Genomic DNA, 16,221 nt, shown 5'->3' with positions numbered 1-16,221 from the left:
AATGTAAAAAAAAAAGAAATAAGGTAGTTTGATGATCTTGACACCAAAGTATTTGTTCTATCTACCTTACAGAAGGGTTATTATTCAAAGAGAATGGATGGGACAAAGAGATTTCTTTTTCTATCTAGTGTTTGAAATTTGTATGCAAATGACAAAGAAGTATGAAGTACACAATGATTAAGTTGGACTGGGCAAGGATAGATAGAGGCCACCTCCAAATTCCTAAGTAATATTAAGAAAAATGGAAGGGGAAGCACTTTCGATAACTAGATGCTAGCAATCCAGACAATAATCAAAGGCATTACATTATGGAAGCCCATCAGGAATGCTTGAAAGAGAACAGTGGTAAAAGGTTCCTCTGTGTGTGATCCCTGCCCCTGGCAAAGTCCTCACATAACACGGTCATGTGATCCTGCTAGACAAAGGCAGAGCAAAAGGGCAAGCCAGCACAGATGGATATTGACTAATATGTGGAGATTGCCTACTGGCATTTCTATGGTGTTGTGAGTTAAGAGAAAATAGCCCAGCAAAGATGAACTCTGTGCTAATATTTCCCCAAGGAGATTGGTGTAAGAAAGCTGGAGAAAAATCAAGTCCAAGATTCCAGACTTGCCTGACAGGAATGGATATGTCGTGCAAAGACAAATTTGACTAAACATTGTAACAGACAACCCCATCATCCAGATACCTAAACAGCGATAAAGAACAAGCAAACAGAATTAGACTTGGGCTAGCCCAAGGTAGAGAGTAGGACTGAGACAAAAGCTAAACCTGTATCTGGTGAATATAATGTAACCCTACTATTAATTACAATAAAAAATATATGAAAAAAAAGCTAAGCCTGCTCATTATACTGGGGCGATTTCAGAAGCAGAGGTAGGTAAGGCTGCTGTCAGTGTACCAACAAATTGGTCCTCCATACTCAGGAAGATGTGAGCCAGTAGTGCTGATGAAGGAAGTTTTGCTGCAAATTCCTAGAATGGATGAGTGACTGGGAGGGCCATGGGATTTTCAACTCATTGCTTGTCTTATGCTGGCATCAGAGTGGATTTTATCAATTCAAATTTGACACAGGAGCCAGATATATGATATTAGGCAGAAAACTGCTCTATTTTCCAGACCAATATCTGTAGTAAGTGTAGATATTACCAGTGACATGCAATCATTCAGCACATACAATGTGTATAAAAGTCTGTAATCCACTACAGGACAGGGAAATGATAAAATAAAACAAGATCCAAAGATAGTACCTTCTCACAGGGAAGAGGTCTTAAATGTGCTAATAACAAGGAAATATAGACAGAGGCTCTTAGTATGTAACACCAGATTTTTTCACCACGCCCATGACAGAAAGCTTACCTAGGTATGGTTTCCAGATGGTTTCTAGTTGACAGTGTGTGTAGTAAAAGATGAGTACACATCAAAGGAGATGAATAGCAAAATACATCTTGTAAGAAATTAGATAAATACACTTATATGCATAAATATGCATATTCAAATCTGTCTCTCTATGTAATGTATATTAGATACTTATAAGCACAGATGTGTGTAGAGTTTCCATTTACAAACACAAAGACATTATAGAAAAAAGAAAGCTAATTTCCTGAATTTCACAGTTCAACTACACTTTAAATTGGAGGACTATGTTTTCTTTCTGGTCTAGGGACATTTTCATGTGGAGACATTTTCCCATCAGAGAAATGTGTGTGTGTGTGTGTGTGTGTGTGTGTGTGTGTGTGTGTGTGTGTGTGTAGGAACTGTTCAATAGTCTTATTATATCCCTCCCCTTAGCTGAGATCCTTTTTCAAGGGAGATATTTTGATAACAGCTCTAAGTGACTCCATCGAATGAAGAAAAATTAGGACATGGCACCAGCAGTGTTCTATTTCTTTTCTTTGTAAACATGATTATAGATGATAATATACACATATACACACACAATCATGCCAATAATATTCCTGAATTACATCCCCAAAATACTCTGCTGAGCTTTGTTGAAATATTGTAATTTGGCTTAAAACAAGCCCCTCAAAGCAATGTTTAGCTCACACTCTTTCCACAAGGCCTTTTATCTCAATTAAAAGGAAAATGTTTTAACCAAAAGAGACAGATCAGTGCCCAGAGTGAAGAATCCGCTCCTAGTCTTTTCAAATTTCCTTTATGGTACTTACAATAATCCAAATGAAACATCAGCCATCCCCAAAATGCTGCTTACAAGTTCCTCATCTGTAAGTTTCAATACAATGATTATGCATTCTTTTCCTCTTTGATATTGTGCCATGTGTTTTATGAAAATGAAGCAATTATTCAAGTAACTATTTTCTGATAATTTTCATGTTTCTCTGAATTTCTTAATTGACCGTAGCACCCTCTGTATGAAGATTGAGTCAGTTTTACCTTTCCAAGCTTAGATAATTGAAGAAATGAGCCGAAATGCTGTAAGCTAAACCTCACATCTATTTTGTAGCAATTTAATGTTTTTTAGTCACGAATAAAAACCACTTAACAAGTGACATACCAAGGACAAGTTTTCCAAACAAGGGCCTCTCAACAGTCTGGCTCACACATCCAAAGTCTTAGCAGGAGAGTCCTCTATTGCCAATGGCCAACTTAAGTTTTTGCAGGTGTTTGTGGCCTTTCTTTTTCCCTAGTACCCTCTCCTTCCTCAGGCCATGAAAACCAAAATGTCTCCAGACATTAATAAGGCAGACGAGAGCTCAGGTAAAATTGCCTCTTCTGGAAAAGTTTCTTCCATATAACAAAAGTTGTTCATTTCTTAGCTAATATGGAGGCCTCAATGCCCCAAGACTATTGGATTTTCTGTAGCACCTAACAGATCCACCAGAACAATGCAGCTTCCTCATCCTGGAAGAAGCCATGGTTGTGGAGGGAGCAATTTCCCAAACCCTGATTCCCACTGCCCATGAGGATCTGCTCTCAGGGTTATTGTTCCTTGTTCCCAATCCACCTCCCCAAGGGAGCAGCAGGGAATTCTGTAATGATAGAGCAACAATTCCTCAACTTGCCACAATAGTTTTGGTTCAGATTCCTTCTGATGTTAGCCAGAGGAAGATTTCTAAGCAGCACCCATTCACCTAGTTGTAATTCTAAGGACAACAATACTAAAGTGTTTCAAAGCAGTACACACACACACACACACACACACACACACACACACACACACACTGCCTATCCCAAAATATCAAACACAAGAACAATAATAATCTGATCATCATTTGTTCCCCGTTAACACAGGCAGTGACTAACCTGTGTGTGGATTAAGCAGGAGGCTTCCTGGAGGGATGCCTGTGGCAGCTTCCAGTGGAAGGAGGATGTAGCTGGTGCTGCTGTGAGGGACCTGGCCTCCCATTCCATTCTCTGCATAGGGTGCACAGCCAGGAGAGCCAGCTGCCACGCTGGAGGCCAGGGGTGTGCTCTGGAGAGGGGCATGGGTACGGGACAGCGATCCTGAGGAGCTTGCACTGCTGGAAGACTCAGAACCTGGAGGAGTGGGAGGAGGGAGGGAGAGAGAGAGAGAGAGAGAGAGAGAGAGAGAGAGAGAGAGAGAGAGAGAGAGAGAGAGAGAGAGAGAGAGAGAGAGAGAGAGAGAGAGAGGAATCAGCTGGGCATTCAGAACATAGACAAGCAGAGAGAAAAAGAAATCTTGGTCTAAATGCTCAATTTCTATCACCAATACCAATAGATTCAAGGATTTGATGGGCAAACTTCAGTACAAGGTGAACTAAAGCCCTTCCCATATTTGGGCTCTCATTATACAAGCATCTTTGCTGCATGGATTTTTTGTTTTTTGATTTTTTTGTTTTTAATTTTTTTTTAATTTTGAGGACAAGAAGGACAGGAAGTGAGCATGGTCTCAATGCTTTCACACCCCATTAGGTGATGAATTGGTGAGCAGAAATGTACAGCCCTGAAGTCAGTGCTTGTAAATTCCTCAAGCAATTAAGGCCACAAATGTGTCTTATTGAGTGGGCATGAGTACAGGAAGTTAGTTACTGAAGGCTAAGCAGGGATCCGAGGATATTCTGACTACATACATGTTTCCAGTATAACACCTAGACAGCAAAATGTCAGAGAGGCAAGGTGAGAAATATCTTTTTCCCATATATGAGCAGGACAACTGGATGATGTCCTACAGGACATACAGTATGTTTGAGTGAACACACTTGAAGAGGAAATTGGTAGTGCTAGGAACAGAGCCCAGGGTCTTTCAAATACTAGGCAAGTCTTCTAACACCAAGCTATATCTTTATCCAAGGAAGGAACAAATAGAAAAATGAAATAGTATATTTATCATGGTTTCAGATTATATGCAGAAGATTAGAAGTCAAAGAGAAATGAAAAATATGGACTTTGATTCTTTCTAATCTTCGGAGCCAGGGACAACTTTGAACTATTGAGTATTAGTTACCTTTGATGTAAAGATGGATATTGAAAATTAAATATAAAAATGATGTGAGCAATCATATTTTAGACCTGATATAAACTATACAAGAAATAGATATGAGTATTATTATTGTTATTATTATTTTTATTTTCAAGCACATGGAACAGTATACTCTATTCCATATATTTGAAACTATTGTTATTAAGTGCTAGGCCTGGGTCTTCATGGTGATTGTGACTCTTTCAATGAGCCGGAACATTCTTCAGGTGACATAGGAGGGAACTGGGTGGGAGCAGGGGATGCAAACAGATGGTACCATCACAATCAAATCCAAAGAGTGAGTTAATTTTGGCTTCTGATAGATGTCATTGATTGCTGATGCACAGTAATGTTTTCCTTTGAAACCTGTGGGAAAATTAGTGGCATCAACAGGAAGGAACAGGAGACAATATAAATGGTCTCATTTCACAGGTTAAAAGAAGAGAGACTAAATTTGGCTTCAAATCTCACCACTTGCAAGAATAAATATGAAGTCATACTTCCTTTGCATATCAGCTTGGCAGAAAACATGAAGTCAGGCCTTAGAAATGGGCCTTTCTGCTGAACTTATAGGAAGCTTTGAACATAGTAAGTTTTGATTACCTAACCTTCCTCTCTCCAGCAAACTATACTAAAATACTTTTTTGCTAGTCCTGGGACTTGAACTCAAGGCCTAGGCACTGTCCTTGGACACTTTTTGTTCAAGGCTAGCACTCTACCACTTGAACCACAGAGCTACTTACGTTTTTTTTTTTCTGTATATGTGGTTCTGGGAAATCGAACTCAGGGCTTCATGCATGCCAGGTGAGCACTTTATAACTAGACCATATCCCTGGCCCCTGAAATACTTAATTTTTAAAAATGGATGTTAGAAAAAAATGATAAACGGCTCCAGATTAGGAACACTCAACAATTTCAAACAAACTGCAATTGATATTTGAAGACCATAGCACTTGAAGTGCTAAGGGATGAAGATTTCTGTTTCCCTTGGTCCAGTGGTATAATGACAGTTAAGACAAATTTATAAACAACGTATCTACCCACAGAGAAGCACTATACCAACCACTCTCTATGAACTGGCTGGTCCGATTATCCCAGAAACCTCATCCTGAAGATGAGAACAGATCTCACAGAGGGTGACCACGTTTCCCATGCCCACTCAGTGAGTGTGGAGACATCACTCTAGGGACCAACTCTAAGCCTGGAGGCCACAGGGTCATACCTGTTCCCACCCCACCCCCCTCTACCACTCCCTTCTCTACTCTATGTGATTTAAGAGAGAACCAAACCTGGGTAAAATTCTAGAACATGCTAGGCAGACATTCAAAGCTACTCACAGTGGAATGTTGAGAAGTTGAAATTGGGCCCTACAGGAGACAGGAGGAGAAAGGAAGAGAAGGCAGAGCAAAATTGCAGTGGGGGAGACAGGTGAACTTATGAGAAAGAAAACAGAAAAAGGAGAGATCACTAGGCAAAGAGAAATGGAAAGCCAGGAAGAGTCAGAGCAGAACTGAAGAGCCTGGATAGACTCCTGAGGAGAAGCAGAAATCACCCAGGGAGAAATTTCTGGGTGTCGGTTCTCGTTCTTGCCATTCATGAGCCCTTGCTCCTTAGGAATTCTTCAGATTCACCTTTAGCCTTTGGCACATTCTTCCATAAAACACAAATCCCCCAGATTGAACCCAGAGCAATTAAGAAGAAAGTAGTTGTGAGTTCTCTGCTATAACTAAACTTTAGACTCCAAGTTCCTCCCTCACCTCTTTTTTCTTAAAGCTTTAATGTGTTTTAAGATGCAATTCTCTCCCTACCTATTACCAGCTTTACAACACAGGCTATCTTTCTCAAAGACCTGGAAGTTGCCATTAAAATGTGATCACCAGGACAGGAAAACCCAGACTTGATGGGTAGAACTTGGAACTCGTATTTTCATCTCAAGGCAACCAGACTCCAGGGACCTAGCTCTAAGCCTTAAGTCTATAAGCTCGCACTGCTGCTACTTGCTCAATCCTTCCTCTGCGATTTTAGGGAGAACCAAGTCAGAGGGAAATTCTATGAGCTTCTAAACCTAATTTTAAGTATGCTTCTTAGGAATTTAAATATGGAGGATTTTAAGTATGAAGTTGTGCTGAGGTCTTCAAATAAACGAAGAAGGAACCAGGGGAAATAAAGAAAGAAAGATGACGAATAGGAGAGTGGGGTGTGGGAGTTGGGGGAGGGGGGTTCAAATGTGGTTAAAGGCCTCTGGTTGCAGAATAGTTACTATAAACTTTCTACTTTTTTTCCCTCCTGATCAACTGCTCAAAGAGTAGTATCACGTCCTTATACTTCTGAGACTTAAAATTGCTTTTTCATTTCATGTACTGTTTTTGTCATTGCAGAAACTGTCGAAAATACTTCATATACAATTCAACCTTTGAAATAATATAATCCAATGACTTTTAGTACACTCTCATAGCTGTACAACCACCCGTGCTAACTCATTTTAGAAACCCAGAAAGAAATCCAAGAGCTTTCATGTCATCCTCACATATCTTAATCCCCACTCTAATCCTAGGCAGCCTATGATTTAAATTCTGACGCAATAGATATATCTATTCTGGACATTTCATGTAAAATGAATTACAAATTATGTGGTCCATTGTGAAAGGCTCCTTTGATCTAATAATGAATCTGTAATGTCATTTCTTCTTTCAGTCTCATTAAGAGTATAATTGACATTTGACAGGTAAACAAAAAACCATATTATATATGTGTGTGTATGTGCGTGTGTATAAAAATAGATTGACATTATACAATGTGATGTTTTGATATGTGAGTGCATTTTGAAATGACTGAATCATAATAATTCACAGCAAATTCACTTATCAAGAAAGATAATACTATATTTTCAAATTTGGAAGAGCAAGTTGGAAATTTACCTCAATTACTATATAGCAAATACAATGACCAGTTTCCTTTCAAACACATCTAGAACTTTCTGTTTTATCCAGGTGTTTAAAAGTACCCCCCTACATTTTCATTCAGTTGAGCAGAGCTTTCTCTCTCACCTGCCATAATAACCTTGATTCCTATTACAGTGCTGGGAATAAAGCTTTCTCTGTCTGTCTATTCCATTTACTGGGAAAAACCAACAAAAACAATAAAAGACAGAAAATAAAATATTAATTTTCTCCTCACAAGGGTTTATTTTTCCTAATAATCAAAAACTTTCCATATTCAGAAGGCTAGTCCATAGATTAACCTAAAGCTTTTGAAATTATAGGAGGGTAAATGCAGTCATGAGCATAACAAAATCGTGAAGTGGTGGAAAGATAAGGAACTCATACTGGATTCAACAATACTCTAGGAAGTAGATAAGGAATGTAAGAACAGAAATAATACTCTTGATTTCTAAAAAAATTATCAGGCCATGTACAATTTTTAAAGTAACAGGGCATCTGATGAGTACAAAGCATTTTATTTTCAAATTGTGTTTGGTCCACAAACAACACCAGCTATTAGCTGGGAATGTATTAAAATTGTACATATCCGGGTGACATTCCATACTTAATACTGACTGAGAAGCCTATCTTTTACCTAGCCTTTTAGCTGATTCCAATGCAGCTAACATTAAGGGCATTGTTTGGGAAATCAAAGGTGTGGGGGGGGGGGCTGTCAAAAATTAAAAGTGTAGTTTAGGCAGAAACAGCTTTCATTGTTTTCAGCCTCATGTCTGTTTCTAAGAAGACACTGAAGCTGTACACAGAATACGAAAATTCCAATAGTTGTCACAAAGAACAATGGAATGGCATCTTTGTTCTCCTTACACGCACACATGCATGTTGGGCTCGTGGCAGAAGCTTGGGCCTTATGAAAATGTGCTTGTAGAGCATCAGTGGCTCTTGACTGTAATTTTGCCTCTTTCAGAGTCCAAGATCTGACCATCATGGTCAAAGCCAGCTGGGGCAAAAAAGTTCATGAGAGGGAAGGGATGTAGCTCTGTGGCAAAGTGCTTGCCTAGCATGTGCAACATCCTGGGTTCAATCCTCAGCACCACAAGAGAAAAAAAAAAGACAAAAATGTCCATGGGACTTTCATCTTCAATGAACCAGCAAAATAGAAAAAAACACCTGAAGTAAAGATATGGTTCAAATGGTAAAGCACCAGTCTTGAGCAAAAGAGCTAAACAAGAATAATAGGACATGAGTTCAAGTCCCTGTACTAACACATACACATACATATACCCCCACACACACCCAACGCATGCACACACACACACACACACACACACACACGGTATTTGTTCAGATCTAATAATGGGCTTTTTATAAGAGAAAATAAAGCATGATTCTAAGACAGAACAAGTTTTACTATTATCCCACTCAAGCTAGAACTTATATAATTAGAAGAGAACAAGTAGCTTATATCATACTTTAGACTTAGTTTCTGACATGGTTTGCAATTCTCCTGTGAGCAAAGAGGCAAGGCATCAGAACACTGAGATGCTCTGAAGTATGTAACAGCAAGGCTAGAACATTCCTCCATCAGTCCCCTTGGAAACTTCTCAGCTTGTTTCTGTTATTTTTTTTTGCCACTCCTGGGTTTGAGCTCAGGGCCTGAGCACTGTCCTTGGGCTTTTTCAAGGCTAGATCTCTACCACTTGACCCTCAATACCACTTCCAGATTTTTTCTAAATATGTGGTACCGAGGAATCGAACTTGGGTCTTCGTGCATGCTAGGTAAGCACTCTATCACTAGGCCAAACACCCGGCCCTGTTTCTGTTATTCTTTTTGATGTCCTATGATGATCTTCTTTAATTTCCTTTCCCCTTTCTATGTCTACACCTTGACAAGCTTTCAGATGGTGACACTTAAATTAGGAGAAAAAAAAAATGTCTGGAGCACTTACAATTTCTAATCATTAGTTAAAGAATATGGCATTCGAGCAATTTTGAAGTGTTTTAAATGTTTCCAAAGAGCTTTGCTTAGGAAGTGCCTGGGAGTTGGTACATGGAAACGATGATGATTAGTTTTAAAATCTTAAGAGCCCTTTTGGTGTGCTGGAATTTGAAAGTGTACCACTTAAGGTACTTGGTTTCTACATGTTAAGATTTCAAACTATTTAACCTTACTTACTTTATAAGAGCTCAAGTGTGCCAGAGTGGATTTGGATTGTCTTGATGTCAGTTGCTACAGTAGTGGGTAGGAGAGCAATTAATTAGAATTAAGAAACCCAAAACTCAAGAACTAGTGAACAGAACTAGCAAGAAGAGAGAAAGAGCTGGCCTGGAACTGTTCGAGAAGTGTCTAATTAGGGGCTTCACTAAATGCTATGTATTTCCTCCTGTGTAGGAAAATATGTGATAATTTCTTAGGAGGGAATCTGTCAATAACATAATTAGTCTAAAGCACCACCATCATGAATGAAAGATGAGACCCAGCCTGAGTGTTGCTAGGAAAGTGTTCAGTCCGGCTTCCCCTGTCTGTGCTGTGATCAGGGTTTTCCCTTTTCTACAGTGTCCTGTACTACTCTCTCACTCACCTGTCATCCGAGGCACCAAAGTGTTCCACTAGCATGTCCTATTCTACAGATTTCTCAGTTTCCCAGCTGGTGAGAGCTGGTGACTGCTTTTCTGTGACAATAAAATGTCCTGCTTCGCTCAGATCCAAGCTCCTTCAAGTAAATAGTTCGCCTAGATCATTCACTCTTACCTCAAGAACAGCCATGCTACTTTGATTACTTACCTCAGAATATTACGTTTGGTAAAGGAGAGATAAGGAGACACAAAAACAACCAAGCAACTAACAAAAACCAGGAGAACAAAATAAGATACATGCCTGTGTCAGCATTGATACTCTAGACCTCTCTTAAATTAATATTTCCTTTTTTGCTGGGAAGGAATGAAAACATCAAATGGCAAAAATAAAGAAGAAAAAGAACTAGTGAGGGTTGGGGACTTTTAACCTGGCAGATATTCCAATACTTTTGTGTCTACGGAGATGCTCCATCATCCTAACACTTCTGTGAGATATGCATTCTAATCACTTCCACACCTCAGGTGAGGCCATTGGCACCTGGGAGTGAAAGCATGTACTCACCATCACACCAGCATGTGAATACAAGACATGAACCTACCGATAGTATAATTACCTTTCAGATGGGGGCATGGAATAAGTCACAAGATTCAACTGTACAGCAGCAAGCTAATTTTGGTTATGTAGTTGCCAGGGCCATGATTTTTAGAAAAAAACTTATCTGATGTAAACCTAATATTTTATTTGGGGAGGGTGGTGGTGTAAGGAAATAAATGCAAGCGATTCCATGCTACTGAAATGGGTCTGATTTCTACTTTTTCAAGAGTCTTCATGTTTTCTTTCTTTTTTTCTTTTTGTGTCCATAAGGAAACTGAGTACTGGAGAGTAATAACGTGTGACAGGCCCATAGCTAGTACTATGCAGTAAGCTAGGTAAATAGCCTGCTCCTCCTCCCCAGAATGGAGACATGTCATGGCTGAGAGGTCACTTCTATTCAGAGGCGCTGCTCTAAGTGGGATAAGTGTTCTCTTTGTACACACTGGTACATGAAGCCCTTTACCTGTTTTGGAGAGTTTCCCCGCACTCCTGCTGTGGGATGTGCTGTCCTCCCTTGTCAGCACCGTGATGCCCCCAAAACTCGCCGTCTTAGTCATGGCAGGCCGCAGGTTACGGTTAGAGCTCTCCGAGTCAGTGCTGCTCCAGGCCCGCTGATAGTCACACCACTTGAGTTCGTTCTCTGAGCTGCTCTGTCGACTCCCAGACGTCCTCCCTGAGCTTTCTCTGTTGCCCCTGGAGCACAGCCACCAGAAAGAGCCACGAGAACAGTGTTACATTGTAGGCTGGAGTTGGGGGGGGGGCACTTGGTGGCATGTTTATGGCTTCTGGGATGGTTCTCTGACACAGGACTCTTCTATTTATCCCCTTTCAGGAACCCCAGTCTCCCCACAAATATCTGATGATGTGTAGACAAGGTGTCGCATCACATGTGACACAAACGTTACAAACAGAAAAGTCACACCTAGAAATGTCACAGGATTCCTCTGCCCAGGGATGGAGAGACAACTAGACAGACATGATATAAGATGTAGTTGTTGTCTCTTGGAAATAGGATAAGGGGATTAGTTCTCCCCACTCAAGTCAACAATAATGTTCAGAAGTAATTCTATCCCCAGATGATTCTAAAAGTAATTCCTACTCAACAAGGGCCTTTCTTCCCTTCTGCATGAAATGATTGCCATTGAAAAACATGTGGAAGAGTACAGAGAGACTATTCATTAATTCATTTCCATCTTTATATTCTATGTGATATCTGAATTAATCAAGGCTTTGAGAAATAGACTAGAAATTACAGAAATAATTCTATCAACTCTTAGTAAGGACTTTGCCCAGTAAGATTAGCATTCATGGTCAAGTAAAAAGGGGTTTTAATGTTTCTCATATTAAACTTATCAAAACAGCATTCTAAATAGACTCAGTTTTCTAAGGGAATCAGTGGAAATACTTGACACCTCCTTATATGAAATAATCCATTTATTCCAAATTCAAAGAGAAAGCAATGGATATACTGGAAAGATTCCAGTAGCCAGCAGTGAATTTTGTGGATTCTAGAATATCTTTAAGAAGTATGCAAAACCTGAATATGCCCTATTGGGAAATTTGACTCAATTTGCATTTTCATTGGCTTCTAATCTGCTTAAGGTCTTACAATTTCATTTTTCTGCACATGAAAATAAACCCATCATTAAAATACCCTACATTCTCATGGATTATACATAAATGGAGGGTGCATTAAATTATGGGCAAGAGATGTGACCCCCCCCTAATTCGCTACTAACAGGAAATATGACATGTACTGTTTTGTGCGGGGGGATTGAGCCCCAGACAGATAACAGCTGGGACTTTACCACTTGAGCCACAGCTCTACCTCCAGTTTTTTGGTGCTTAATTGGTTACAAGAGTTTTCTTGTCTTCCCTTCCTAGGCTGGCTTTGAACTACAATCCTTTGATCTTGTGCTCTTAAGTATAGCTAGGACATGAGCCACATAGGTGCCTAGTGTGACAATGAATTCTTGAATCCAATATTACACATGTGCATCAACAATATTCTTTAAAAGTTGTCTTTTAGAAACAATGCTGTAAGTCTGGATAATGGGCAGAGCACAGAATGCAGCCATATTGCCCAGTAGATTTTGTTCCAACTTTGCTTTACTAAACTTACTCTATTTCAGAAAAATTTGTAAAGGTAATACATCCAAGAGAAAATAAAATGAAAGAACTAATCTATAATGGGAAACTCATCAAAATAGATGGAAAAAGAATAGAAAACTTGGAAGATAGAAACTACTTTATAGGTGGAAATAGATGAAATCTTCGATATTTTCTTATACTCTGCTCTCAGAGCATCAGAAACAGTGACAGCCTGTGAAGAGACATGCTCACAGGAGGAAGCAACAACCATGACTTTACTTCTTTACACTCTTCTGAGATATAAGAAAACCACAGGAGGCAGAGTGCATAAAATTGGTCTCTTTCAGAGTTTCCTGTTTCAGTCTTGGGCTCTCTTCAAATGTGCTAATTCAACTTCATACTTTTGTAATTCTGACTGACCCAGTTTTAGCTCAGGTTAGAACCTTCTTTGCTACACTGAATAACCCAATATATGGCACTAATCTCCCCTGTAGCCAATCAGGAATACTTATAGAAAACACTTGTCCTCAGGTTCAGCATGTCGAATGCCACAGAAGAAAGGTGTCCACTAGAGGGACGGGAAGTGAACCCTTAATCCATCTTTATTCTGTTTCAGCTCTCTCACTTCCGTAAATAATAGTAGGGCTGAGATCCTAATTATCTAAATGGTAGACGGCATTTTTTTTTTTTTGGCAAGGGGAGCATGCCTTTGGACTGCAGCTGCTTCTAGACATGTGTGTGTGTGTTGCTGTTTGACACTGCATTCCCTGTTTAATAAGATGACTTTCGCTTTTCACGTCTATTCTGCCAGCTCACACCATTGCGGCAAACCATGATTTGTCTATTTTGAAAGACAGAATTAGGTTACTGCTTTAAGGAGTTAGCATTAAGGAAATTCACAGCATCTCATTTTTTAGTTTATGATTTCTAGATATGTGCAAATTGAAATATATTTTATACTTCTCTACATACTGTTCCATTCAACCATGTCCAGTTAAAGTTCAGTAATGAATTCTCTATTTTTGTTTAGTATGGAATTAAAGGCTATTGAAGGCATAGGCTCAGGTCCCATCCCATCTTCCTGCATTCATAGTTCTTTCCAATTGGCATGCAGGAAAGGAGTGGTCACTGGAACTGATGCTGAGATGGAAGCGCCAGTTACTAAATTACTGGTTTTGTGCTGAGTTCCTGTGCTTGGTGATTTTGGTGAGTGGAAAGACTCATATTTTGGATGGCTGACCTGTGATTATGATAGCTCCGCTAGAAGGCTATTGAGGGGCTACATAAAACTAACTTAGAGCCAAGAACCTCTATTTTGTCTGTATACAGTTAAATGAACTAGATTGAAGGGTGTGAGTTGCAGAGGTAATGGTAAATTTAATTCTTTCCTCTTTCTTTCCAAGAGACAAATTCAAGGATGTTTTTAAAATAATCAAGTGTGAAAAGAAAAGTCTAAAATATGGGAACTTAGACCATATAGTTTGTTCTAGAAAAGTAAAAGACATTGAAAAATGTCTTACAAAACTTTTTTGTTTTGACAGAATGTAAGGAAACAAATTATCCTACATTGTATATGATTGGTTATTAATATTTTTAAGTTTTATTATTTTGATGGTATTCAGGTTTGAACACTGTTTGCTAGGCAGACTCTACCACTTGCACAATGCCTTAGAACTTTTTTTTTTGCCAGTCCTGAGCTTGAGCTCAGGGCCTGAACACTGTCCTTGGGCTTTCTCAAGACTAGAGCTCTACCACTTGAGCCTCAGCACCACTTCTGGCTTTTTCCTATGTAGGTGGTATTGAGGAATCAAACCCATGTCTTCATGCATGCTAGGTAAGCACTCTACCACTAGGCCAAACTCTCAGACATATGGAACCTTTCTGACTTCCATTATTTTTAGGCAAATTCTCGTGTTCCTTACTTCATTCCCACCCCCTTGAGCTTGTATCTCTATCCTCCTACTTATTTCCTTCTTTTTTCCATATATTTTTATTGTAATTAATAGAAGGGTTACATTATATTCACCAGATAGAAGGTGCATTACTTCACATATATTGATACCCTTTCTCATGCCTTGGTCCCCATTTCTCTACCCCCAACCCCACCTCTTATCTTGTTTTACCCCCTTCTCTATCTGATTTCAAATAACCAAATATGCATATATACAATACATCAGATAACAAAGTGAAATACTGTAACAATATGAGATAACCAAGGGACAGCAAAAGAGATGAGATAACAAAGTACATTAAGGACAACAATCACTCATTATATGGCTTTTGTTTCTATATCCTGGAGGTCCTTTCATTTCCTCCTTCTCATTTCTTATGTGCAGCTAGGATGGTAGCTATGTGTCCCTATGCCTAGCTTGTTTGTTGTCCTGGGCTTAAACTCAGAGCCTGAGCACTGTCCTTGGATTTTCTCAAAGCTAGAGCTCTACCCCTTGAGCCTCAGCACCACCTCTGGCTTTTTTCTATATATGTAGTGCTGGGGAATCGAACCCGGGTCTTGGTGCATGCTAGGCAAAGTACTCTACCACTAGGCCACACTCCCAGCCCCCGATAATGAGTATATTTATAGTACTGCATACTCATTATAATTGGAAGGAACATTGTAGTAGTTTCCTTTGGAGATTATATCCATGCTCAAAGATACTGTTAGAAATATTATGAAGTAGTGATTTAAAATTCAACTATCCAAGTAGTTATCATTGTTTCATTTTCCAATAATGGGAACAAATATACACTTCCATCCTGGAGTAGGTCCACCCTGGTGGATCTTGGAATCTTACACCACTGTGCAGTCAGAAATAGCCTTCCAAAAGCAAACACTCCAGGAAGAATTCTGAAGAAGGATACCTAAAGGGCTTTTAACCCCTACATTCCAGACCAGCCAATATGGCTCTATATTGGCTGTGTAACAAACTATCAGGAGAGGACTGATGAACAGAAATATTTTTGTAGAAATACACTTTTATTTTACATGGATTCCACCACATAATCTGAAAACACAGTTGAAAGAAAGTAAACCATACCAACCGAAAGAGCTGTCTTTTCTTATAGATCTCATTGCATATGGTATTGTCTTCCAAGAGCCTACTGGAAATGAAAAACATGATTTTTATGATATGAAACCTAAGTAATGCCATATGTCAAATGGACATACACTGTACTATAAAGATAGCTTTCTTTAAGTAAGTCCCCTGTAGCATCTTTGTATGTATTTTGGTGTAATAAAATTAGTGATTGGCCGCATCAGATGGTTAAAATATTTGTTCCTATGCTTGCTGAAGGAGAAAGTAATGGTGAGAATGTTGTAGTAATAGATGAAGAGAGAGAGCTAAAGAAATTGATTTGTGTAGAGATTCAATAGAGATTTATTTAGAGGTACAGGCTGTGATTATTAAAATCCAGGTAAAAATACAATTTTCTTAAAATTTTTTCTGTCCAGCAGAATATAAACATCCTAGAAGCAAGTATCTGAGCAAAATTCATTTTTACAGGGAGGTTTTCGATTTAATTTTTGCTTCTTGGGACCATCGAGCTTTGTTTATACATGATACATGTGCATATCT

General features: G+C 39.1%; 1 protein-coding gene across 9 annotated transcripts in view; it reads right to left on the bottom strand.

The window, feature by feature from the left end:
* Arpp21 (cAMP regulated phosphoprotein 21) overlaps positions 1 to 16,221 on the bottom strand; it is a 161,746-nt gene that overhangs the window by 58,352 nt on the left and 87,173 nt on the right. For 7 of the 9 annotated variants that reach the window (XM_090351871.1, XM_090351874.1, XM_090351873.1 and 4 more), the window contains 3 exons: positions 15,686 to 15,745; positions 11,019 to 11,248; positions 3,268 to 3,501 (listed from right to left, as the gene is read on the bottom strand). In XM_090351871.1, the coding sequence (XP_090207997.1) occupies positions 3,268 to 3,501; positions 11,019 to 11,248; positions 15,686 to 15,745 (524 nt within the window). The remainder of the gene's footprint in view (positions 1 to 3,267; positions 3,502 to 11,018; positions 11,249 to 15,685; positions 15,746 to 16,221) is intronic. The other 2 variants (XM_090351875.1, XM_090351877.1) reach the window with 1 other exon arrangement.

The sequence above is a fragment of the Megascapheus bottae genome, chromosome 18 (assembly GCF_031878675.1).
Source record: "Megascapheus bottae isolate mThoBot1 chromosome 18, mThoBot2.hap1, whole genome shotgun sequence".
Lineage (NCBI taxonomy): Eukaryota > Metazoa > Chordata > Mammalia > Rodentia > Geomyidae > Megascapheus > Megascapheus bottae.
The sequence above is the reverse complement of the archived record's forward strand: the minus strand, read 5'-3'. Positions and strand labels throughout refer to the sequence as shown.